Here is a 26,423-nt window from a genome sequence, read left to right as displayed (position 1 = left end):
GCAGAACCAACAAGGAACCATAACCGGGATTTACGCGCCCCTGAACTCCGCCCTCGCTCAGTCCCCGCCCCTCACCCAGGCCCCGCCCCCAATCTCTCCTAGGCCCCGCCCCGCCGGCCTCGTCCAAGCCCCGCCCTCTACCGGCCTACTCGCGCGGCCTTGAAGGCTTCTTCCCGTGATCCCTCGCGACTGGATGTAGCGGTTGCCAGGCAACGCACAGTCGGGGCGCTGGCGGCGCGGGGATCTGCAGGGCCATGGGGCCACCGCGCCTCGCGCCGCTCCTGCTGGTGCTCCAGGGCTGCTGGGCCTCGGTGAGCGCCCAGGACGGAGCCACCCCGGCGGCGACTATCGAGGACCTCAACTCCACCGAGCCAGCCCCGGCCACTCTTGGACCCTCCCTGTCGCCCAGGACCCCAGGGGCCCCCAGAACCCCGGAGCCCCCCAGAACCCGGGAGCCTTCTTCCCGCCCCAGGCCCACCCCGGTTACGGACGGTGGGTACCAAGTGCTAAGTCCTGGGGGTCTACAGAGATCTGGAAGGGGTAGCCCGGTGAGAAGGTAATAATAGTGAGAGCTGAGGCTGCTGTGTGCTGACATTGAACGTGCCCTAGGCAGGAATCCCCCCAGCAGGGACCCTAAGAGGTAGATCTTATTCCTGCCACACAAATGAGGAAACTGAGGCTCAGCATAAGTGGGACAGTGTCAAATCCTTGAAAGTACGTGCAGTGGTCCTGGACAGCATGAATGCTAATGACAATAATGAATGAGTCCCTGCAGCTAAAGTTGACATGAAATAGAAAGTTTTTAGGCAGTGGTGGAGATTAATGCAGAGGTCGCATTGAACTTTTCACTTGAATTAAGAACAGACACCAACGTTCTAGCTTGTTAAGTTTGACTAGGTGAAGGCCCTTGTCAGTTGATTGGAATTTTAAAATCTCAGGATTCCTCCTGTATTTAATTGGAGTTGAGAAGGTATGAGATGAAGGCTTATGCCAGCTTCCTAGGATTTACATTTAGGGATAACTAACATATCTCTTAAAGTGATCATCTAATCCTGGAATTACAAATTTAAAGAACATATTTATGATCTGATTTGACACATGTCTTCAGGAGATGTCTGTGATCCCTTGAGATTGAGGGCAAAATTTTGGGAATGTGCATTTTTCTGGGATGAGAGTTCATAGCGGTCAACAGATTCTCACAGGGGTTCCTTGTCTCAAAAAAAAAGTGTTTTTTTTTTTTTAATCCTTTGTCTGGATTGAGATTATGACCAATAGGTGTACATGTATTTTTAAAATCTTTTTGAGAGAAACTTTTAACTGAGTAATGATGAGTATTAGTAAATAAAAAAGTTATTATTGGCTGACATCCTGAACTCTAGGACTTAATTTGTTACTGAACCATTATTTCTTGGAAGAGCCTCTTTTGTAAATTATGAGTAGTCAGTAAGAAAACGTACAGCCCAGGGATACGGCTCAATGGTAGAGCATGTACTCAGAAGGCAAAAGGCCCTGGGTTCAATCTCCAGCATCAACAAAAGTACAGAGAAATAGATTTGTACCTCAATATATAAACAAAGCTCCATTTTACATTTACCCTGTTGACCTGACAAATTGGTAGGGAAGTTAAATCAGTGATAAACTGGGACAATATAGCCAGCTATTCAGTGTCTGCAATTCTCTATAGAGTTTGTGGAATGGACTTTCATTCATGTAAGTACCCCATCAATTAAGCATTTTCTCCACAAAATGAAGCAATGCTTGGGTCATTATGATTAGGGCATATATTCAAGGTTTGTTTTCCAGTCTGGGTGATGAATTTGTACTTGCCTTGATCTTTTTAAAGGACCTTTCTTTAGGCCCATGACAGTAATAATTCTAACTATTTGCTGTGGGCAGGCGCTGTGCTATGCTTTTCACCTGTGATATGTCTTATTTAATCCTCCCAACAGCCCTGCACGTGGGCACTGTTATCCTGATTATTCAGGTGGGTGAATGCCTAACTTTAGGTTGCACAGCTTTAAGGTTAGAGCTGGCTCTAGAAGTAGATGGAGATTGAGTTGCAGGCTGTGCTGGTGGGAGAGTGATAACTGTTCATCCCAGTTCCCTGCTCTCCAAGTCAAGCATGCAGATGATAAGAGGCGTGGAAGAGCTGCTGAGTGCTACTTAGGTCTAGTGAGTGCTCAGCAGATACTTGGTGGATGATTAAGTGCACTTGGTAGAGACTTTTTTTTTTCGAGTCATTAAACACTATTGCTTTATCGTTAGCAGTCTTACAGCTACCTACAAGGGTTTTAAGTTTTGAAAACAAATCAAAATTGTAATTTTAAACACATAAGGCAGGGAGCCTAACTGCTCGTTTTATTTTTTACATTAGTGATTATGGGTTACATCATTCTTTTATGTAGCACACACCAGAGTCCTTGTCTAGAGTCAAGCATGTGACCTTAAGGGGGAAAAGGTTTGTAAGCATTGTGTGTTTATTTGCTAATAAAACCTTTCCCTCGTATACTTTTCTCTAGTGTAAACCTTTTTTGGGGCTACATTTTTCTTTCTTTTTTTTTTTTTAATGGATGTTTTAAAAACTTTATTTATTTATATGCAGTGCGAGGATCGAACCCAGGGCCTCACACATGCCAGGCAAGCGTTCTATCACTGAGCCTCAATCCAGCCTCATGGGTTACATTTTTCTAAAGCTCATTTTTACCACGAATTAATTCATATATGCAGATAAGAATCTTGTATGGACCCTCTACCAACATTTGCTTGAGACCCTTCTTTTGTTTGATTATTTTTAGGGTTGAGATACTTTTCTGAGAAAAGAAATAAAACACTATAGATAAGATCAAAGTCCTGATTTTATTCCTCTGTTTTTTTTGGTACTGGGGATTGAACACGGCGGTGTTTACCTGCTGAGTCAGGTCCTCAGCCCTTTTTATAATTTATTTTGAGACAGGGCCTTGCTAAATTACTGAGGCTGGCTTTGAATTCATGATCCTCCTGTCTCAACCTCCCAAGCAGTTGGGATTACAGACTTGCACACCACACCCAGAGATTTTATTCCTTTTATTTCTTCCTTCCAGGCAATAATCTCTACCAAAAATTCAGTGTTTTTATTCTCATGCTCTATTTCTTTGGAAGGGGATTGTTCCCTGTTTGAAAGAGAATGAATTAATAGAGAAGTTAAATCAGTGATAAACCGGGACAAAATATAACTGAGTATTCAGTGCCCCAAATTCTCAAGATTTTTGGATGGGGTTGTTTTTTATCCACCTAAATACCCCATCTGTTAAAAAATAGAGATAAAAATGTAGTAATTAGAAATCCGGATAATGATGAATTATTAATTAAAAGTTGCTAAGTGGGGAGATTCCTAACATCCCCTCTGTATTGTCTTAATTACCGAAGCTATTCTAAGCACCTGAGCCCATGTGATTCTTGTACAAGAACCTGTGAACATGGGTTTAGCTTCAAAGCTGCAGGTTACAGATGAGGAGAGGGACAGGTATGCAATTCTTTTTCCTGGAGGCCTTAAGTAGGCCCTTTCTCTGAACCATAATCTCTAGGAAAGGACTTGAGAATCTTTGACTGTGCATCAGTGCACCTCATGGTCAGGTTGGGGACTTAGGTGTGCTGTGTCAGTTATCAGCATCACCTGAAAAATTTTGGAAAACTGCAGGTGTCCACGTTTCACATTCAGCTTGCCAAATCAGAGTCCTTGTAGCTGGGCACAAACAACAGGACTTTCCAAGCTAGTCAAAAGATTAGCCACTTTGTGCAAACCTCTCATGTGGAGTGCTCAGACGACCAATTTCCACTTCACAAGTGCAGTAGGAAGAACAGAACAGACCTTTTGTGTGTTACTGGTTTCTGGTGCATTGTGGTGGCAGGGGGCAGTCGCTGCCTGCTGATGGCGATGCTCTGAATCCTGCCCCTCCTTTTTCTGTAGTTGCTGCTCTGTGTGTCTGTGACTTGTCCCCAGCACAGTGTGACGTCAACTGCTGTTGTGATCCTGATTGCAGCTCCATGGATTTTAGTGTCTTTTCTGCCTGCTCAGTTCCACTTGTCATGTAAGTATATGCCTTGTGGTTTTGATAAAATTTGACCAGGATAATAAAATTTGGGGAAAGAAAGTGAAAACTCGCCCAGGCCGAAAACCCCAAACCTGACTTCCTGTGTTTTGCATGGGTCACAAGGGAAACTGTGCAAAGCAATATGTAAACCAGCAGCTTTCCCTCATTTGCCTCCTGCCAGGTGATGGTGAAAAAGAGGGGGTGCATTTTGCTTCCCGGGAGTGCAGTGCCACCCCCAGTGTCCGGAGATGGTCACATTTCAATCTGAGTTGTGAACAGATATCAGGTCCCATTTTCCTGTCAGTGAATTCCTCATGCATACCTGAGTGAAGAATGCGGTTTAATTTTACCTCTCTTGTTTTGGACATAGTACTTGCAACAAACAGCTAGAAAGATAATCAATGCTTTGTTTATACTTTTCTGATAAATCTTCCAGGAATTCTCACAGTTCACACTATATAGAACACTGGGAAATGACATTCCCAGCGGATTACAAGATAAAGAAATCAGCTGTTCTGAAGGATTCATTCTCATATTTCAGAAATTTTTGAAAGAAATAGCATTTCCAAAAAGGTACATTTATTCAAGGGGAAGCCAATTTACTAGAGAGAGCTAATTTAAGTTTAGCCTTATAGCACCTTGTGGCAATCATGATAGGTTGAATTCTTTTTGGAAATATAATGGATTTTTCCATGAGAAACCATTTTATCAACCCAGTGGGAGATCAAATAGATTTCTAATACTGGAGAAGGAGTGTTCTAGTCTGATTAATTTTCTGGCTACCTGGTTGTCTTTGTTAAAAGTCATGTGCTCTCCTGCTTGGTAAGTACAGGAACCTGTGGGGGAGATTCCTACTCTAAATTGGTACCATTTTTTAAAATGAAAATTTTTTATTAGCTAATATGATAATTTTAGGTATAGACTATAGTATTTAGGTCAGGGGTCAGCAATTTTTTTTCTGTAAAGGGTCAGATAATAAATACTTTAGTCTTTATTGGTCCTAAGAATCTGAAGCTTCTCTACCTTTGTTGCACAAAAGCAGCCAAAGATAAGTCATTGAATGGACATGACTGTGTCCTAGTAAAATTGATAAAAATTGGTGTGTTTTGTAGACCCCTAGCATAGAAGTCAAGACTAAATCTCTAATACCCTCAGAAAAGGACCTTGATTTTTTTTTAAAGTTTTGCTTTTGACTTTCTCCTAAAGTACAGAAATAGCCAAAACAAAAGTCATGATCCCAATTAATAGAGCATTCTCATTACGTAGGTTTCAATTCACAAAAGGCTTGCTTAAACATTTTTAAACTATCAACAAATCCTGTATATCATCTAATAACTTGTAAATTTATCCATAAGCTGATTGGGTTAATGTTTCATGAGCACGCACATATTTTTTTAATCTGCCACCTGTGCACAGCCCAGCTTCTGTCATGTAGTTTTAATTCCTCATTAAAAAGGAATTGACTTGGGCTGGTTGTGGCTCAGTGGTAGAGCACTTCCCTAGCACGTGTGAGGCACTGGGTCCAACCCTTAGCACCACATAACAAAATAAAGGCACTCCATCCATCTACAGCTACAAAAAAAATAAAAAGTCGACTGGACTGGGGTGCAGCTCAGTAGTGAGGCGCTTGCCTTGCATGCATGAGGCCCAGGTTTGATTGAAAAAGTGGACTGGATGAATGAATTTCTCCCTGCCACCCCTAAATGTAGGCTGGAGGATCCCTGCCGTTTCCAGGCCTTTCCTGTGCACTAAGCAGTCTTTCGTTCCTTATTTATTTATTTTGATTTTGGACACTGGGGATTGAACCCAGGCAAACTTTACCACTGAATTACACCCCCAGCCCTTTTTATTTTTCCTTTTGAGATAGGGTCTTGCTAAGTAACTGAGGCTGGCCTCGAACATGCAATCCTGCCTTGTTCTCTTGAGTGCTCCTGGCTTCACTGTGCCTTTCTTGAGCACTCCTGTGTGCCTGTACCAGACAAATTCAGCCTTCGAGAACTTACCATTGATTGAGGGGGACAAACAAGTACATGGCAGTTTCTGTACCTGAGTCCCAGGAGAACTCTGAGGATTGGCATCTAACTCAGACACTAGGATAGAGAAGCCTTTCTAGGAAGATGATGGAAGCTGAGCTGTGTCCCGAAGGACAAGTTAGTTGGGCTAGCATGGAGTCTGGAGAGGGACATTCCGGGTCACATCCTAAGGAGGAGGAGGATGGTCTGTGCAGTTATCTGCACAGCTAGGGAGGGATGTAGCACAAGAAGTGTGGAGAAGAGCTTGGGACTCGGTGCTGAGGAGCCTGTGTGGTACAGATGTCCTGAAGTCCCATCTCGTGTCATTCAGCAGTGGTGTGCAAAGTGGACCACAGAGGCCAAGCCCAGTGGCAGGGAACCAAGTAAGACCCCACTGCAGACGTGGGTTGATGGCTCCCCTGCCTACCTGGAGGCTGTGACAGTGGGACTGGATGGGAGTATGAGATGTGAACTGAGATACTGCCGGGGCTGGAGTCTTCCTGCACCGGGGCCCTGGGTTAGCCCATTCCTACTACTTCCGCTCTGGAAGCTCCTGTCTCATTACTCACTCGCTAAAAACCCTTCAGAAGCTCTCATTACCTGTCGACTCCTGAGCTGGATTCCCATCCTCCCCCACCTTCTTCCAGGTCCAGGTTCCTGCTATCCTGCATCTCCAACCCCGGCCTTGGTACTGCAGGTTCCCAGAGACCATGGCTTGCTACTTGGTGAACGCTGTTGTAACCCTTGGATTAGCTCCCCATTCCCTCTGTGGATCCGAGTCCTAAAACAGTCCTTTAAGTAGAAAGGATTTTTTTTACAGTAAAAAGTAAATGATAATATCCAGTCTTTTCAAGGGTATGGGGAAATAGGCACACTTGAGACAGTGTTGGTGAAGACGGACGTTTGACCTCTATGAAGGGCAGCCTGGCAATGCCACAGAAGCCTTGAATAATGAATCCTTCTTTCGACTGGGCAGTTCCACTCCCAGGAACATAGCCCAAGGAAAGAACTGGAAACATTTATAAAGATGTTTGTATAAGGATGTCATTATAGCCTCAAATGTAATTGGGGAAAATAAGATACAACCTAAACCAAATGCAGAGGATTGGGTAAACACTGGAGTGTATTAATAAACTAGTGTACGATGAAGTCACTTAGTGACTTTCAAAGCATATCTGATGTCATGGGAAATATTAAGCATTATATATTGAGAAAGGCCTTAAGGCAGGAGGTAGATGATACCATGTTTATCATAACTCAATCATCACATCATATCTATATCTTTTTCAATTTATTTGGGTTCATCAGTCTAGGATTGACTGAAGACTTGACTGTACCATAATTTCTAAGCTTTAAACCTTCCAGATTTTCTTGTTCTTATAATCCTTTGAAGATAACTTTTTGGAAGACAAGGAATTTTGGATTCAGTCTGGGACTTACAAAGAATCTGAAGTTCTATAAAATTTTATATTTATGCTTTCAGAGTTTGCTAGGTTTGTTAACATTAAAATTGTACCCAGATCTGTTATCCTTACTTGACAAGATTTCCTTAAAGGCATGATACTTGACTTAATTTTTCCATGAGAGGAACGTTTCAAATGTCAGACATAAACTAAATAAGAATAGGTTCAGTTCTAACATCATGGTTTCATAAATGTCTTCCAAATAGCTGTTAACATAGTTCAGTACCAGCATCTGAAATTTGTTTGTTATGGTACTGCAGATTGAACCCAGGGCATTGTACTACTGAGCCACGTCCCTATCCCTTTTTATGTTTTATTTTGAGACAGGGTCTTGCTAAGTTGCTTAGGGCCTTGCTAAATTGCTGAGGCTGGTTTTGAACTTGTTATCCTCCTGCCTCAGCCTCCTGAACCTCTGGGATTACAGGTGTGCACCAACATACTCAGCCCCAGCTTTTTTTATTTTGAGACAGGTTCTCACTAAATTACTGAAACTGGCCTCAAACTTGAGGTCCTCTTGCCTTAGCTTCCTGAGTAGCTGGGATTACAGGTGTGAACCACCCTGCCCAGCAAGCATCTGACAGTTTTAAAACAATCTAAGATCACATGCTTATGCCTTAAACTTTATTAATTTTTAATTTTCAGGGGTGATAGCCAGTTTTGTAGTCAAAAAGCAGCCATCTATTCATTGAATTTTACTGCAAACCCACCTCAAAGGGTGTTTAAACTCATCAACCAGATCAATCCATCTATTTTCTGCATTCATATTACAAACTGTAAGTATTTGATGTTGATATATTTTGTGAAACTAAAAAGTTTTTCTTTTGAAGTTATTTTATGGAAAAATATCTCATTCAGTTAGATTTGAAGTGATCATTCTGTTTCGGCTATGTGTATAATGTCTATTTCCTGAGGCCATTTTACAAGTAGCTGAAAGTAACTTTATAGACCTGTGACCTCAACATTTTTTTTTTTTTTAAAGTGATCATGCTTGTATAGTTGTCTTCCATTCTCACACTTGATTCAAAGGTGTTTATATTCTGGAGACAGGCATAGGAGTCCAGATTTATATAACATACATGTGACTTTTTTACTTTATTTCCTCCTGGTGTAATGGTTCAAAATCAGGTTCAGTTTTTAACTTTACCTGTGGTTTCTATTTCCTTTTTCTTATTTTTGTTAAGTACATTTGCATGAAAACAGGATCTTTATTTTTATCTGAGTGTTTAGCTCCAGTAAGTGTCTCCATCCAAAGTACTTGTGAGTGTGAAATGTTATCAGGGTATCAAAGATCAGAGACACATTTATGGTTTCATCAGTTAAACTTCATTACCTTCATGAAATGGCTTTGTATATATTTTGGTATTGTTCCCTGTGACTGAAAACTTAGGTGGATGTACTTTGATTTGTTATCTGAATTGACAGCTGACCAGTGACTTTTTCTCTGCGAAAACATGAACCCAATAAACTTGCCAGCCCCTCCGTCCCCCTTGTTCTGTACACAGCATGTTTCCCTTGGACTAAAAGTGGGAGAAAGTGATGGATTCTTGTTGGCTTCTGTTGTGCTGTTCACCTGGTGCATGGGAAACCAAGAGTTCTTCACTGTTAGGAGGAGGCTGAGTCAAGTCACCCTGCTTTTGTAACAAGCCTCAGGGAATCCTGGGAGAAGTGAACGTGTAACAAGACACTGTGTCTTTTTCCCATCAGCCTTAATGTTTCTAAAAATCTGTTTCCAAAATGCTGTAGATGTCATATGTACATGTATATGACACATATATTTTATGCTGATTTAAAATGCTTTTTCTAAACAGATAAACCTGCATTATCCTTTATTAATCCAGAAGTGCCTGATGAAAACAATTTTGACAGATTGATGAAAACGTCAGCTGGTTTCACATTGAATGCAGAATCGGATGTTTCTTTCTCAGCCAAATTGGATGATGCGAATACTGCTAAATATGAGGTAAGCCAAGACTCGATTGAGTCTGCTCATTGTGTCACAGATACCCTGTCCTTGTAAGCTAATTTTTAATTTACCAGCAAAACTGATTTCCTGGGACATAGAAGAATTAATATCATAGACTAAAAAATTTAATATTTGTTCCTCTAAGTCAAAGATCATGAAAATTAAAATTGGATGTTTAAATTCTGCACATAGTAGTTAAGGTTGTTCTGGGATAAGGTTGTGTTTTGCTTCTGTAGAATTTGTTTTTCTCAACCTTAAAAGAGGCAGTAAAATGCTTGAGGCATGCTGCTGGGGACATGAAGTGGATTGGTTGGTGTCTGGTCCTCTTCTCAAAATTGTATTTACTTTATTTATAGACTTTAGGAAGATGTGTGCTATTTTATAGTACACCTTTAAAATGCGGTATGTATTAACATTGAATAAACTAACTTTTTCAGAAGCATCTTTTTTGAAAGGAAAGTATAAAATTAACATGTACTGGTTCTAAAAGTTAGAAATGTAGAGGTTTCTATGTAAAAACTGAAGTGCTCTTTGTCTCCATTAAAATTCACACTGCTGGGGCCGGGGGTGTAGCTCAGTGGTATAGCATGTGCTTAGTAGGCGTGAGGCTGTGGCGGGGGAACAATGCACACTGAAAATCACTGTGAAAACACTGGTGTGTTTTTCCCAATTTTTTAATGCATCTATAAAGCATACACGTAATATTATATAGACGTGGGATTTATAGTTACCTACATAGTTCTAGAAAGTTATTTTTTTGGTAACATGTCTTGTACATCCTATGTCCATACAGATGTTACCATTTCTTGAACCTTTTCCATGTGCTAGTCACAGTGTATAGATTTTCTTCTTTTTTCTTTTATTTTGGTACTGGGGTTTGAACCCAGGGGTGCTTTACCACTGAGCTACATCCCCAGTCCTCCTTATTTTTTTTATTTTGAAATACGATCTTGCTAAGTTGCTGAGGGTTTCACTAAGTTGTTGAGGCTGGCCTTGCATTTGGGGTCCTCCTGCCTCAGATTTCAGAGTTGCTGGGTTTACTGTGATGCGCCACCAGCTGGGCTGTGTAGAGCTTTTCAGGCATTTCCTCATACAACCCGGGAGAACACATCATTGTCTCATTTATCTTAGTAAAACCCAGGCACAGGAGAGTACCTTGTGAGAGCTTGTGTTAGGGCGACATTTACAAAGGGTTCCTGTGTCTATGTTTGAGCTATTGCACTCTTTTGTGGTGTTGGATTGAACCCGTGGCCTCACCCATGCTAGGCAAGTGGCAAGTGCTGTACCATTGAGCCATATCCCCAGTCCACGCCATTCCACTGCTTTTGTGAAAAAAAGAATTTTTAGATGTAGATGGACACAATATCTTTATTTTATTTATTTATTTTTATGTGGTGCTGAGGATCATTTTTATGTGGTGCTCTACCACTGAGCTATACCCGCAGCCCCAAAGCCATTCCAGTCTTTTTTTTTCCCTAGGAGCCGGGGATTCAAACCGTGGCCCTTGCTCAGGCTAGGCCAGAGCTCTCCAAAACGAGCTATTTCTTCAGGTCCACCATTCTAGTCTTAACGGACATTTGTTTCCAGTCTTTGCTATTATAATCCACAAGTGTGTGTGTGTGTGTGTGTGTGTGTGTGTGTGTGTGGTGATATACATATATATAAATATATATACACATTTGATTAAATTCTTAGGATATATTTCTATAAATGACTTAGGATCAAAATAAGTGGACATTTTGAATATTGGTAAACAGATTACCATTCAGAAAGGTTAGTTTGTACTGCCAGCTCCCTTCCTGGCACCAAGATGTTTGGGTAAACTTTTAAATTCAAGACAATTATCCATATAGTCAGTAGCTATAAATTTGGGTTTTGAATATTAGGGAAGAATTTCGTGGGGCATTTGGTTTGGGGAAAGAAGGCATTCTTTCATAAAATTGGTTTATGAAAATTTTTTGTATGGTTTAATGTATCCTGCAACTGCTGTTTAATTAATGGTGGTGGAAATGATTCTCTCACCCCCATGCCCAGCCACCCAGTTTGCCTGCAGAGGCAAACACTGTGTCAGCTCCTGTGTGTCCTCCCAGAGGAATTCTGTAATTCAGAAACCTACGAGCGCAGTGACTTGCACCCGCAGAAGCACACGTCAGCTAGATGTCAGCTCCCTGTGGGCTGCCCACTGTGTCCCCCATGCCAGCAATGCAGATGGTACCTAGCAGGTGCCCGCTGGTGCTGTAGGAGCACCATAGCCGACCTTGCTTGTGTCTTTGCAGTATGGGGCTCAGCTGCAGACTTCGAATGACTCTTCAGGTTCATTTTTGAGATTTCCTTCACCGCTGATGTCCTCTCTGTGCTCTGACGATAACCCAGCAGGTAAGAGAGCGGCCGCTGTTGTTCTCTGTCATTGGTTCACAGAAGCCGTGCACGAGCAGGCTTTGCGACCGCGACAGCCTGGGCTGAAGAGGCCTGGCAGCGCCAACTGGATTTCCTCTTCCACTACCCACAGTTGCTGCTGGGGCACTGTGATGAGTGAGCACTCACCACCAGCTAGCAGCCCACTTACTTGTCGGACACTTCCAGGTATGCTTTGGAAAGTTCCAGAGCTTGTCAGTAGCTAACACTTATTAAACACTGTGTGTGAAGTGATTGCTTGTGTTTTCCCATTTAATCTTCACAATGATCCCTTGGGGTCAGGTTAATATCTCCAGTTTTTATTTTTTAAAATTTCCTTTTCTTTTTTTTAAAAGATCATGGTCTATTTTTTCCTTATTTTCTTTTTTTCCTCCCTTTTTTATTGGTGCCTTATAATTATACATAACAATGGACTTTGTCACGTGTTCATACACACACATGATATAGCAATATAATTTGGTCTATATGTTTCCTCCAAGTTTTTGATGAGGAAGCAGAGGCCAAGGGTGGGGAGCCGATGGCCTGCGCCGAGCCCCACTGCGCTCCCTTGAGCCTCCAGTGAGTCCTGCTTCTCCCGTCAGGAGCGAGAGAGAGCCCAGACTGGCCGTAGGCAGTGGGGGGCAGCAGCTGAGGCCTCAGCAACCTTCTCTGTCCAGCCTCCTGTTGGGGAGACAGGATGCACGCTAGGAACGATGTAAATCAATGCCAGACACCATTTTCACCTGTCAGTTTGACAATGCTCAAAATATTTGAAGATGTGGGGAAATTGGCACTCACCTACACAGCTGGTGGCACCCCTGAGAAGGGCAGTTTAGCTTATGTATCAAAATGATGAAGGAATGTTTGGTCCTTCACCCAGCTGTTGAACCCAGGAGTTGATCCTGCAGAAATGCTGGCCCATGTGCAAAATAATAGGTGGCAGCATTGTTTGTGGCAGCAACGGCAGAGACAGCTTAAGTGTCCTTTAGTAGGGAACCGAGGGAATAATTATGCCACTTCTATACCAGAATGCTAATTATAAAAGGAGGAAGAAACTCTTCCTGTACTGAGACAGCCTGATCTTTAAGATATATTCATTGTTCAGTTTCTAAAAGGGGAAAAATAATTTAAAAAAATGTTGTAACTACTTATTTTCTTTTGTTTGCATACACTGTTTCCAGAAAGATATATCAGAAACTTCTTCCTGGTGTCCCCAAGGGAAAGACTGGTAACAGGACAGGAGCTGGAGCAAGACTTTACTCAGTATTTTTTAGTGCCTTTTGAATTTTGTGCATGCATTTCCTAGTGGAAAACCTATTTAAAAAATTCTTTTTAGTTGTTGATGGATGTGTATGTATGTATGTATGTTATGTATAGTGGTGCTGAGAATCGAACCCAGTGCCTCACGCAGGCTAGGCAAGCGCTCCAACTGAGCCACAACCCCAGCCCTGAAAACCTATTTTTAAGCCTGATTTTAAACATATTGTATATCAGTGTTGTAACTTATTTTGCAGTATTACCTAGATTATAGTTTTCTTCAGTTACCATTGGAAACAATTGGAAATTTTCTTCTCTTTTTTTTTCTTCTTGGGAATGTTATGACTTCCAGCGTTTCTGGTGAACCAGGCTGTTAAGTGCACCCGAAGGATAAATTTAGAACAGTGTGAAGAAATTGAAGCCCTTAGCATGGCTCATTACAGCAGCCCTACAATTTTGAGGGTAAGAATTACTTTGAAGTGGAACTAACTCATTAGATATGTTTTCTGTTCTTTGTACCCTTTTAAAATTTGAAAAGTACAGAATAATTTCCATACACGATTTGCACTGAAGTTTAAATTTCTCTTCTCTAGTACTCTGATACCAATGATTATTGAAATAATTTTTATATAGTTAACTCATATTTTGCTTTCATTCATTTTGATGATAACCAATATTATCTATTTTTTTACGAAGGTAAATTTTTAAAACACACTTTTTAAGTTGTTGATGGACCTTTATTTTATTTACACTTATGTGGTGCCAAGGATCGAACCCAGTGCCTCACGCGTACTAGGCGAGAGCTCTACCACGGAGCCACAACCCAGCCCCAATAATATCTATCTTGAATAAAACAAAATCTTTACTGACACCTAAAAACTTTAGAAATCATAAAAGTACCTCAGTGTCTGTGACAGAAATACTCATATTAGCACCAAAAAGGGCTTTTTTTTTTTTTTCTTTCTCATAAACAGACTGAAAAAGAAGAGAAAATCCACTTTCTGGTTGGCAAATAAAATAGGCAGGCAGGAGAGGACAGGAAGTGGGCTTGCTGGAGCAGGGGGAAGAGGTCCCTTGTCCTTGGTGGCAGTGACTGAAGCTGGAACTGAATATGGGCACGAGACGGAGGGGAGGGGGCTCCCTGAGAGGAGAAGACGTTTCAGGGATAAAAATGGATATGATTTTTGCCCCAGAGCCCCTTCCTGATTTCCTCTTGTGGGGAAAGCCGAGGTAGGGCAGTCCGTGGCCCCATTGTTAACTGGGCTTTAGGATCAAGTTAAGGTTACCTTTTCCTTTCCCTTTTTAAATTTAATTTTACTTTTTTGGTACTGGGGATCAAACCCAGGAATCCTTTACCAATGAGCCACATTCCAGTCCTTTTTATTTTTTGTTTTGAGATAGGGTCTCACTAAGTTGCTTAGGCCTCACAATGTTGCTGAGGCCGGCCTTGAACTTGTGATCCTCCTGCCTCGGCCTCCCAAGCCCCTGGGGTCGCAGTTGTGTGCCAATGAGGTTTAACCTTTCTTCTGCCTCCTTTCCTCTCCCTCTCCTCTCCTAAGTCAGCCCTGCACGCCTGTGAGTTCTTCCAGTTAGCTTCTCATCATTGTCGTCAGTAGTCCCTCAGCATCCCAGACATGTCCATCTGTCCCTGTCCCCAAAGCACCCAGTGGTCTAAAAGGTTGTCTGGTGATGAGGCTGGGAGCGAGGGAGACTGGAAATGGGGGAAGTGGACCCCTTCAGAAGGAGCCACAGCTGTGCTGGGGGTCTCCTTCCAGTGAGGACTGTGCAGCAAGTGAGCGGGAGGGCAGGATGCCTCCCTTCCCCAGGGTCGTGGCCTCGTGGAAACTGCGGTGATGGTACCAAAGCCTGGCGGTGTCTGACAGGCTCGCGGGAGCTGGCCTGTCATGCTTCCAGCCAGGAGGAAGTGATCGTAGGCAGTGTGACCATTATGACAGATACAGACAATAGATTCTGTTGTCCCTGAAAAATCTTTAATAGGATGAAATGGCCTTTAGTCAAGGTCTGACAAAGTTGTGAAAATACAGCTCTTCATCGTACTTCATAAAATTCATGTGTTTTCTTTTTACTTAGGTGCCTAATTCAGGAATAGAGGTAAGAGGTTTTGTTTTTTAATTTTTTTTTCAGTTGTGAATGGACCTTTATTTTATTTATTTATATGCAGTGCTGAGAATCGAACCAGGGCCTCACCATGCCAGGCCAGCGCTCACCTGAGCTCCCCCAGCCCCTCACTTTTCCCTGTTTAGACCATAAGGCCGACTTGACTGACAGCGGGGCCCAGTGCCCTTTCAGGGCCTCCTGCTGTCTTCTTGGTCTCCCACCAGGGAAGCTGGCTGGCTCCCAGGATGCCAGCTCCCAGCGTAGCACCTGGAAACACCTGGCTCCCTGGGTGCACACACCTGGGTGGGAGGTGCCTGTGAACCCAGTCCCCAAAGCCTTTGGAAGGGGTCAACTTTGGTTGTTACTTCCTCATCTGCCGTGTGCCTCCGCCTCCCTGGGTCAAGTGGGTCGGTGGCTGTGCAGGGCTGGCGTGGGGCTGGGCGACCTGTGCGTGCAAGGTGCAGGCATGGCGCCTGCACACAGGTAGCACTTGGATGCCGGTCCTGGCTGCAGTGGGTCTGGCTGAGTCTGGACACAGAAGTAGCCCTGGCTTTGGACTCCTGCTTGCACGTGGCCCTGAGCACCTCACCTAGGCTTGTTGTCCAAGTGCAGCCTGGGCCCTGCCCAGCGGGCAAACACTGCACCTGGAGCCCAGCAGCTCCGGGGGGCGCAGGGGGCGCCAGGAGCCCCGCCGACCCCCCTCCTCGATGGTTCCTTGAGAAACCCAGTGTGAAGTCATGTCAGGGGCTCCCCACGGCTCCAGCCACTGGAAAGTGCCCCGGTCCTGCCGACCCAAACTCGAGCGGTCCAGCCTCGTGTGTGCCCTGTCCTTCGTTCAGGGCGGCGCCCGTGTGTGGGGGACGCCTGTGGGTTGGGCTGAGTGACGACTGGCTGCCTGGGAGGATGGGTGAGTCGTAGGGAGGGCTGTCCCGGAGGATGGTGCTTCCCAGAGGCGAGCAGGCGCCTCTGAAGTCCTTGGGTGCCTCCGCAGTCACAGGAGGCAGGCCCTGTATTGTCACTCTGGGGCAGACGGGTCACAGGATTAGCTGGCCCAGGGCCACAGAGCTGAGAAGGGGTTCCAGGCTACCTGGCCCCAGGGAGCTTGCGCCTGCCCGGGACACCAGGCTAGCTGGAGCAGGCCACCACCTGGCCTCGCCTCACCTGCTCCCAGCGTCCCGAAGGCGGAGGGCCTTCCACCCCAGGTCTGAGTGACCCCACAGCTTGTGCTCCGAAGGACAGTCACGTAAACCAGAGCAAGGACTGTTTACATGAAAATTTAAAAAAGCAACGTTTGGGGTCTGTCAGCGAGTCGGGGACAGAGATTGGAGCCAGTGTCCCCGTTAAGGGAAGCTGCCGTTGTTCCCCAAAGCCTTTCCCCATCTGCAGCCCCAGCGGGAGAGGGCGAAGTCTGGCCCTGCATTCTCATGTCACTGTGTGCAGTTCTTTCTTTTCTTTTTTTTTTTTTTTAGTTGTAGATGGACACAATACCTTTATTTTTAAAATTTTATTTATTTTCAGTACTAGGGATTGAACCCAGGGACACTTGACCACCGAGCCACATCCCCAGCCCTCTTTTGTATTTTTATTTAGAGACAGGTTCTCGCTAAGTTGTTGAGGCTGGCTTTGAACTCAAGATCCTCCTGCCTCAGCCTCCCGAGCAGCTGGGATTACAGGCATGTGCCACTGTGCCCAGCCATACCTTTATGATCTTTATTTATTTTTATGTGGTGCTGAGGATGGAACCCAGTGCCTCACGTGGGCTAGGCAAGCGCTCCACCACTGAACCACAACCCCAGCCCCTGCTGTACTTCTGTACCGGTGGGGAGTCTGGGGATGGCATGTGACCCAGCGGGACATGGAGGAGATTAGACCAGGGTCACTGGTTCTCAAGGCTGTTCCAGTGAGGTGTTGATAGGCGAGTGTAGCTCCTGCCTTTGAGCGGGGCTTCAGTCGTTGCCAGCCAGGTACTCATCTGGATGGGCCTCCATTGGAAGCTGTTGTGGCCGGGCACAGCTTCTTGGGACCCATTCTCTCTACGGAGGAGGGGCCTGCATGTTCACAAGAAGGAATCCAGGGTTTTCAGTGACTTAAACGAGAGCTAGTAAATCTGAGCCCAGGACACCGCCTGGCCCTCCAACCCGGCAGTGTCCCGTGAGGTGGAGGGCATTGTGGTGGTTGGATTTGTCTCTGCCACTCTTGTCTCACAACAGCTGCCTTTTGTGAGTGAACCATGGCGTGTTTTTATATGAGAGGTTTTGCCCTAGGGCAGTTTCAGGTTTCTTGGTCATGGGAGCAGACACAGAAGGACAGCTTATTCATCTCTAACGTGACAGCCTAAGTACTTACAATTTAAAATTATGAACAGCTTGGCACACGATGGAGGGCAGAGTTCAGAACAACATGAACAACTGGATACATTAGCTTTCTTCCTAAGTGGTGGTTTCCAAAAATGGAAATGTAAAGCGCACGTCACGTTCGCAAAGGGCCCCAGCTGTCTTTAGAGGACTGCTTGCTCTTTGTCACTTTGCTGGTGATGGCCACAAATGACAAGTGTCCTTTAATAGCATTGGGATCACCAGGGCTTCCTGATTTTGCTTTAAAGGATTTCCTGTCTGTTTTGTCTTGTCCACGATTCCACCACCCACCCAGAGATAATCACCCCGTGTGTGTGTGTGTGTGTGTGTGTGTGTGTGTGTGTGAAGTTGTGTATCACTTGAGTGGAGAGTGTGTTCGTGGCGGCTGTGGGGTTTGTGGGTATGTATCTGGGGGCTGTGTGTGGAATGTGCACGTGTGTGTTTTCCTCAGGAGGAGTTGTGTTTGGGGATGAGGGCATTTGTGTGCACTTGTGTTGATACTATCATGGAGTTGTGTGTGTGTGTTGTGTGTGTGATCTAACTCACATACCTTTTTGTGTGTGTGCTGGGCTTGAACCCAGGCCTGCTGCCTGCTGAGCACAAGCTCTCCCACTGAACTCAAGCCCCAAACTTTCCATTTTGATGTGTAGTTCAGTGGTTTTTAGGGTACTCACAAGGTCGTGCCACCACCACGATGTTCCAGTTCTAGAATGTTCTCATCGCCATAAGAGAAACCCTGTGCTCATTAGCAGGGGAAGCAGTCACTTCCCTTTCCAGCTCTTTCCCAGAGAGAGAAAGTTTTTCCCAGATGGGAAAGAGAGAGTCTTTCCAGCTCTCTCCCCAGGCCATGGCAACCACCAGGCTACTTTTTTGTCTTTATGGATTTGCCTGTTTGGACATTTCATATAAATGGAATCATGTAATATGAGTAGCCTTTGGTGCCAGGCTTCTTTCTCTTAGCATGTTTTGAAAATTTATCTGTATTGTAGCAGGTAGTCGTCATTATTGTAGTATGTCATTTTTGTGGATGATAATATTCCCTCAGAAAGAGCACATTTTATTTATCACTCCTTAGTTTATGGCCCTTTGGGTTGTTTTCAGTGTTATGAACAGGCAGCTGTGAACATTCATTTATGAGTTTTTGTATGACTGTGTTTTCAGAGATAACTACTTTTCAAGTTTTGATGCTATCCTTCTCTAGCATTTTCCTTGTGAATGTATACATAGATGTATGTGTAAATATTTGTATTTTTGCAAGTGAGGAATCAACATATGCATATCATTCAGTAGCAAGCTTCCCCAACTTGGCCGTCTAGATCTTCAGAAGTTCGTTTCAGTTTTGTTATTTTAACCCTTGGTCATGGAGTGTAGCGTCTCTAATAATCGAGTTCTTCTTCACTTTGTAGGTTCCTATCACTATCCAATCCATCGTCATTCAGTCTCTAAATAAAACGCTGACCCGACTGGAACACACCGATGTGCTGTGGCCAGCTCTCGCCAGTGCTGGGCAGGAGAGAATCTGCATTAACGTTGTTCTTGAGGTAGGTACCCAGCTTGGCGTGGCAGGCTCTGCGTATGTGTGTCCTGGGTGGGGCATCTGGACCCCTCCAGAGTGGACTCTGGCTCACCGGGTGGTGGCCTGGCCTTTATGCTCACATCAGAGGGTGTTTGACGCACAAACCCAGCAACTTGCAAGAATACATCAAAATTTTGTTGCTGCTGTTGCATTTCTGTGGACGTTTCTTCTGCAGATAAGCTAGTGACATTCTACTTGGAGCAGCTGATTTGGAACCTGTTTACAGCAGATGGGCACAGAGTCTCAGGTGGCCCCATCCACTGGGATGATACTAAGGGAGTACCTCCTACAGGAAATATCCGTTGGACCACAAAAAAGTTGCAAGAAATGGGGAAGGATTTTCTGCTTATGGATATTTGAGTTATGAATATAGTTAGTGAAATGTAATGAGGCAGGTGTATTTGGAGTATCATTTTGTTTTAGGTAAAGTACAGCCTCACATATACAGATGCAGGCGAAATAACAAAAGCCGCTCTCTCATTCCTTCTGGGGACAGTTAGCCGTGCAGTGATTCCCCTGCAGCAGAAGTTTGAAATTCACTTCATTCAGGTGAGTTTAGCCAGTTTTGTTCAAGTATTTAAGTACCAAGTTAAGAAGGAACCCTAACTTCTTAGAATCACTTTAGAAGTATTGCCACATCTGACCCTTTGTACTGAAGGGCTTGTGTGTGGCCTGTGACGTCTGTAATGAAGCCAGGCAGGGTCCCTGTGTCTCTTTCCTTCTGGGAATAAGGCTCCCTTCTGTGTCAACTTGTTCCTTCCCAGCGTGGCGCCCTCCCACACCCAGAAGATGTATTTATAGTTCTGAGTGGGGGGAGATTCTTTAACTGGTTGGCAATTATGAAAGGCATTTCATTTTCTCCCTGTTGTTTCCTTATTAAAATGAAGATTATCTGGGGGCATGTCTTCACTGTCTTTCAGCAAGAAACAGAGCCGGTGCCTCTCAGTGGAAACCCTGGTTATGTCGTGGGGCTCCCGGTAGCGGCTGGGTTTCAGCCTCAGAAGGGATATCCTTTTTGTTTTGTGGCGGTTGATTTCCCTGTCCACACGCGTGGCCCACGCTTCTCTTTCCTGCTGAGGTCCTGTGAGGACGAGAGACCTGGTGGGGCCAGAGCTTCATCAGGACAGCTCTGTGGGCGTGCGTGTATGTCCATCTGTCTGTCTATTTGACTGCACAGCCAGAGGGACTGAGTGGAGACAGTGGGACTTGGGAAATGCTGGTGTTTTAAAACCAAATCTTCTGATAGATAAGTTGATGTTGGGATGCATTTAATTTCACATTTAAACAGAGACTCCTAAACAAACTTAGTGATTTTGAAAATTTGGAATGAATTTTGAAAGATGCTTTCTGAGGATTTCTTTTTTCCAAGGAACCTAGTTATAACAATTACTTTGTCCCCTCCTGGGAAAAACTGTCAGCATCCCAGAGGCCTAGAGAAGGGGACTTGGGGAACTCCCTCACATCTCATGTCACACTATTTTCTGACTGACTGGAAACCAGGTTGCTCTAGCACCAGGCGACTGTCCCTTAACTGTCCGTGAATGTCCGGGATCATTCAGACAGCGAATAGATTCGGACAACTCACTATCCTCCACAGCTCGGCTGAGCAGGACTGTCTAGCCGTGGAGGGGATCCGGACCCCAGTGTTGTTTGGTTACAATATGCAATCTGGCTGCAAGCTGAGGTGAGAGAGTGACTTGGAAGTTGCTTGTGTTGATCAGAAAACAAAACATTCAGGGCTGGGGATATAGCTTAGTTGGTAGAGTGACTGCCTTGCATGCATACGTCCCTGGGTTCAATTCCCAGGATAACAAAAACCAAACAAACAAAAAAAAACAAAAACCAAACAAACAAAAAAAGAAAACAGAATACTCCCAGTCTTCCCATTTTAACCAAGCCTCTGCCTCAGCAGATGAGCGCATATAAACGCCACCACAGTTTATTATCATTATTAATGAATAGTAGCAAAGTAATTACAACCATTTTTCTTGCCAAATATGGCAGACTAAAAATCTCAAAGTGTGCTTCATGTTCAAGGTCACATAGCACTTGTGTTCAGAGCAAAAATGTTTCCCTGGTAGTCCTTCCCATATTTCTGAATTTTAATGTACACAGCACAAGAAAACCAGTGAAAGGAAGGCTGAGTGTGATCTCTACTTTGAATTTATCTTTTTATTATCAAATATGTGTACATCATATAAAATGCCCATCAGCTCTGTAGGCCTTGTCATACAAGCAGCGGTTCTTCCCCTCATTCGCCCATCCCAGACACCATCACGCTCAACTCTTCTAGCTGGGTTTTTGGAAATCTACCTCCAGATCTTTAATCTGCATATAATGCATTGATTTTTTTGGCTTTATAAATTTTTTTTTATTGAGCCCCCCTTCTGGGAGGAGGAGGCTTGGCTCTTTCCTCTTCGCTCCCTTTCCCGCTGCCCACACTTCAGTCTTCTCAGGGTGGTTTTGTCACTGTTCTGGTTAGGCCAGCTTTCATCATTTCCATATTCTGATCTTAGACCAGATTTCTCAAAGGGGGTTCCACAGAATACTTCTCGGTAAGACATCCGTAGAGGTCTATGATTCAGGGTGTTTGGGAACACCAGACCACCAGGTTAGAACCGTGAGTCCTTCCTGTAGGACTTCTCACATGCCAGTGCTTCAGGAGGGACAGGGGGACATGCAGAGGCAGTGTGTCCTCAACTTCTGTCCATGGCACCCTTCCTGTACAGAGAACTGGAACACAATTTGGGAAACATGGTTTTGGAGTGTCTCCATGGCCAGGATTCTGCAAAGTTAGGGACACTGTAGTTTCTGTCCAATTATTTCCCCCTCGGAAGTGAGGAAATAATGCATATGGAAAGGGGTGTGTATCATTGAGGCTTTTAAAACTGGTGGATGACTGTCACCTCATTCGGCTGGCCTCTTTTTCCTTCCCAAAGACTGACCAGTGCCATCCCATGTCGGTTAGTGGCGCGGAAGGTGAAGGACCTGCTGAGGGGCCAGGGCTTCCCAGATTATGTGGCCCCATTTGGAAATTCCCGGGCTCAGGATGTGCTGGACTGGGTGCCTGTCCACTTCACCACCCTGTCATCCAACGTGAAGGTAAAGGGGAGAAGTCCCTTGGACTTCTGGGTGGGGTAATGGGCAGCTAGGGCTACGCCCATGAAGAAGGTGGGGTGCTCTGTGTGAGGAGCTGGGCTCTGTTGGCAGAGTGGCCTGGATCTTGAATACTGCTTTTGCCTTTGTTGGCGATGTCATGTTTGGTCAGCCAGTTCACGGGCTTGGGCCTGTTTCCTCATCTGGGATGGGAACAATGGTACTGACCTCGTGGGGTTGTTGAGAGGGTTAAATGAGACCCTTGGCAGGTACCTAGTGTCACTCCATAAACAAACCTTTACAATCACCATCCTATTACTACAGGTGGGGCATCCCTGATCCACAACTCGGAAATTCTAAGTGCTCCGAAAGCTGAGACATTTCAAATACCCATGCTACTACACAAGTGGAAAATCCCACACCTGGCTTCCTGTGATGGTCACAGTCAAATGTAGCACACTAACGATATCGCATAGCCAGACATGGTGGCATACGCCTGTAATCCGTGATGAGGCAGGAGGATAGTAAGTTCCAGGCTAGTCTCAGCAATTTATTGAGTCCCTGTCTCAAAAATTTAAAGGAGAGGTAGCCCAGGGTTAGAGTACCCCTGGGTTCAATCCCCAGTCCTGACAGGTAGGTAAGTAGGGAGGGAGGGAGGTAAATAGAAAGAAAAAGCTAGCTCCAGTCTATGTGTATATGAAACAACTGAATTTCACATTTGAGGTTGGGCCCTGTCCCCAAGAAATGTCACTCAGGCATTTGCAAATGATCCAAAATCTGAAGAAAAAAAAAATCCAACACACTTTGGGTCCCAAGCGTTTCAGATGCGGGATGATCGACCTGCACCTTTACTGTGGGTGCTGTGCGTGCCCTCCCAGCACGGGGACGTCTCAGGCTTCCTCCGCCTCCCTGCGTCCCAGCCATGTTCCTGGTCTGTAGAGGCAGCCCACGTGAGTGCTCTCAGTGCCAAAGTTCCCCAAGGAGTTTAATGGAAGTTGACATCCCACAGATCGGTGCCTGGTCACACGTGATTCTTCCGCCCATGGTTTTCTTTTGTCTTGCAGTCAGTGTGGGCCGTCCCGTCACAGAGGCCTGCGCTCCAGCTTGTGCCCTAATTGCCCAGCTATTTCTTGTCATGCTTTCTGCAGGCCTCTCATTATCCGCTTCGCATATTTATAGCTCGGGCATAATGGGGTGAGGCAGCTCACCGGCTCTGATCCCGCCCTCCCGCAGCAGAGACCCAGGATCGTCCGCTGCTGCTCCGCTGCTCAGTCTCCACTAAGCTCAGCTGCCTAGTGAAGCTTGCAAATTGCTCTGGCCTCTTGGTGCTGGATGTGGACACCCGGTTATTACTGCCCCTCGGAGGGAAGGTGCTGGCTGGGTGCGGAGGCAGCCTCCAGCCTGAGCTGGGCATCTGGACCATGGCACAGATGCGCTCAGTGCAGAAGACATGTTGCTAGTATCTTTGATAACATACACCACTGGATACCCACTGTCGCCTCTTAATTGCTAATGATGGAATTAAGTAAAAGAATGCTTACATTTCTTCCCACTCCAACCCCCTGGCCCCAGGGCCTGGTGCCTACCAGCTCTCCCAACCCTTTTTATTTTGAAACAGGCTTTCACTAAGTTGCCCAGGCTGGCCTTGAACTCTTGATCCACCTGCCGCAGCCTCCCAAGTAGCCTCTCAGTGCATTTTCATGTGCTGTGCAATAGAGCAACCGAGTCGAGTTCACATCCCTCCCCACTCCCTCCTCTCCTCTGGCTAGTTTCTCTCCTGAATTATCTCTGAGGTCGATGCAGATGGTCCCAAGTCCCTGAGCGTCCCACAGCTGGGGGCAAGATGGCCAGTGCTGCCGGCCTCCTCGGGACCAGCAGGGATGGAGAAATGATGCCAGGTGTTATGGTATTTTTGGAGCATTGAGGACTTTAATAATATGTGCCTTTCAAAGCTGTTTTTATCTGAACTTCTAGTCTATTCATTCTCTTGCTCAGAACATTTTGTAATATGTGGAACATTTTATAATTAAAACTCTGAACTGCAGATTAGGTTTGACTTGAGGTTGTGTAATATTCAAATTGATTAATGGCATTTGGTTTTGCAGGATTCTTGCCAGCTTCCCGTGGCTTTGGTTATAGAAGTGAAGTGGACTAAGTACGGGTCCCTCCTGAACCCACAGGCCAGGATAGTCAACGTCACTGCCAAGCTCGTTTCCTCCTCATTTCCTGAGGTAGGTCTACCTGGAGTGAAAGGTGCGGGTGGGCCTGGCGTAGCTCAGTGGTGGAGCGCCTGCCGTGCCTGCCGGGGCCCTGGTGCCCCCAGCACTGCAGATCAACACACCACAAAGTCTGAGACAGATTCAACAGAACTCAAGTGGGACAGGTGAAATTTATTCCTTGGTAAAAAAGATTACATCTTAAACAACATGGAGTGCTAAAACGATTTTCCTGCCATTAGTATTTACATGGAGGGGGAGCCCGCTGGTAAAGGTCTTATTTGTACTGACAGTCTTGATTAGATTTAATCTTTAAAACTCTCATGAAATGGAATCAGTTGATAGTGGCCGGTCAGTCGGGACCACCTGGGCCAACTCCTCTCGGCCTGGGCAGTGGCCCATTGGCCCCTGGCTACCTGTCATCTCCACAAACTGGGAAGAGGAGAGAGGTCTCGTCTCCGTCCTCCTGGCCCCACGCTGCAGGGTGGGGCTGCATCTCCCGCTCTCTATTACAGGCCAGCGCCGGAAATGAAAGGACAGTTCTCATTTCCTCTGTGGTGACTTTTGTGGCAGCGTCCGCACCTGCAGAGCCGGGCTTCAGAGCTCGGCCCGCCATCAACGCCAGGCTGCCCTTCAACTTCTTCTTCCCATTTGTGTGACGTAAGTGGTCCCTGGAGGATACCGAGTCCCACCTCGGGTCTTCACCTCTGGAACGTGTGCACATGGGGCCACAGTCCCTGAGACAGCCCACTTCCTCACCTCCGCAAGCCTTGGTGTTGCCCCCAAACCAGCACATGCTGCCCCTGGACTGGCTCCGGCTCTCTTGTCTCCTTCTGGAGATTTCACTCTGCTTGGTTTGGATTTAGAGTTGGTCACGGATGGAAATGGTTTTTGGGGGTTGGTGGAAAGAACAGACCCCAAAGTAGCGAGCATGTCAGGGATCTACTGGTTTACTCAGCCCTGCTGTAATGCAAGTTATTTTTAAAATTTTCATTGTTTCTAGCTCATGTTTTCTTTCAAGTCCTATTGAAATAAGTACAAAAATAGCAAAATACGTACAAAATCATGCAAGTAGGGTGTGAAGCCTCACCAGGGACTCTTAACAGATCATGTGAATTACAGGGCAGCCTTGGGTCTAATTGCCACCCTGCCCCGGGCCCTGCAGTGAGCTGGCTCTGCAGGTGGCGGGCTGCGTGGGATGCCAAGGGTACGGGAGGAGGGCTCAAGGGAAGAGGTTATTTTATACATTCATTGTACAGTAATTGAGAACCATGTGTCAGGTGGCAGAACACGGATACCTCATAGGAGGGTCCTGGGCACCCGAATGACATCCCTGTGGTGACAACAGCAGAAGCTCTTTAGAACAGCTTGGGGATAAAAAGGGCTTTTCTAGAACAGGCTGGAGGCTAAGGTAGCTGCTTTTCTTTTTCTTCCAGAATGAAAGGATGTGCCAGTCCCAGCAAAATGATATGAAATTCAAAAACTGTACATTTGATGAGATTAAATCTTATATACAACTAGTATTTGTTCAGCGTGTTCATATTTAAGCCGAGAGTACAGTGTCCATTAAGAGAAAATATAGTTTAACACATTTGTTCTACGCAGCAGGAGGGCAGCTCTTGGGTCACACCAAGGAGGAATCAGCCTCTGGCCGGCTGTGTTCAGTGGAACCCTGTGGCCCGACCTCTGACCCCGGCCAGCCCGGAAGGCAGGGGCTTCTCTGGGGTGGGCTGGCGGAGTTCACCTCGCCGAGAAGCCCGTGCTGCCTCAGTAGCTTGTTGAGTCTTTCAATTTCTTGTTCCTGTTGCAAAAGCAGACAGACACTGCAGGTGACCTTCTGAGCCTCCGCAGGGATGTGACCATGAGTCCATGAGCCCCAGGCCCAGGGACACAGGTATGAATGG

The 26,423-nt window shown here is 45.4% G+C and overlaps 2 protein-coding genes across 9 annotated transcripts in view; one reads left to right on the top strand and one right to left on the bottom strand.

The window, feature by feature from the left end:
* Positions 1–200: 200 nt before the first annotated feature.
* Positions 201–26,042, top strand: Tctn1 (tectonic family member 1). Of its 5 annotated transcripts, none has more exons than XM_047562241.1 (16): positions 201–492; positions 3,947–4,067; positions 8,188–8,318; positions 9,354–9,505; positions 11,785–11,821; positions 11,927–12,091; positions 13,512–13,621; positions 15,251–15,271; positions 19,038–19,172; positions 19,631–19,756; positions 20,128–20,213; positions 20,751–20,891; positions 22,147–22,309; positions 24,409–24,534; positions 25,035–25,179; positions 25,956–26,042. In XM_047562241.1, exons 1-15 carry the CDS (start codon positions 255–257, stop codon positions 25,176–25,178), a joined length of 1,896 nt encoding a protein of 631 aa, XP_047418197.1. In that variant the 5' UTR covers positions 201–254; the 3' UTR covers position 25,179; positions 25,956–26,042. The 5 variants fall into 5 exon arrangements, with proteins under 5 accessions (XP_047418197.1, XP_047418195.1, XP_047418200.1 ...); XM_047562239.1 differs by having other exon boundaries at positions 20,095–20,213; XM_047562244.1 differs by lacking the exon at positions 11,927–12,091 and having other exon boundaries at positions 11,785–11,884.
* Positions 24,674–26,423, bottom strand: part of Hvcn1 (hydrogen voltage gated channel 1) — a 32,517-nt gene continuing 30,767 nt past the window's right edge. For all 4 annotated transcript variants that reach the window (XM_047562246.1, XM_047562245.1, XM_047562248.1 and 1 more), the window contains one exon: positions 24,674–26,320. In XM_047562246.1, the coding sequence (XP_047418202.1) occupies positions 26,144–26,320 (177 nt within the window). In that variant the 3' untranslated portion in view covers positions 24,674–26,143. The remainder of the gene's footprint in view (positions 26,321–26,423) is intronic.

The sequence above is a fragment of the Sciurus carolinensis genome, chromosome 8 (genome assembly GCF_902686445.1).
Source record: "Sciurus carolinensis chromosome 8, mSciCar1.2, whole genome shotgun sequence".
NCBI classification, from domain to species: domain Eukaryota; kingdom Metazoa; phylum Chordata; class Mammalia; order Rodentia; family Sciuridae; genus Sciurus; species Sciurus carolinensis.
Note: the sequence above shows the minus strand (reverse complement) of the source record. Positions and strands in the feature narration are given on the sequence as shown.

Excerpts from the sequence above, each read along its gene's own strand:
- Tctn1 (XM_047562239.1), top strand. The coding sequence starts at position 255 with ATGGGGCCACCGCGCCTCGCGCCGCTCCTGCTGGTGCTCCAGGGCTGC. Across the intron at positions 12,092-13,511 it reads TACTTGTCGGACACTTCCAG|CGTTTCTGGTGAACCAGGCT; the intron begins GTATGCTTTGGA and ends TATGACTTCCAG. Across the intron at positions 22,310-24,408 it reads CCCTGTCATCCAACGTGAAG|GATTCTTGCCAGCTTCCCGT; the intron begins GTAAAGGGGAGA and ends TTGGTTTTGCAG.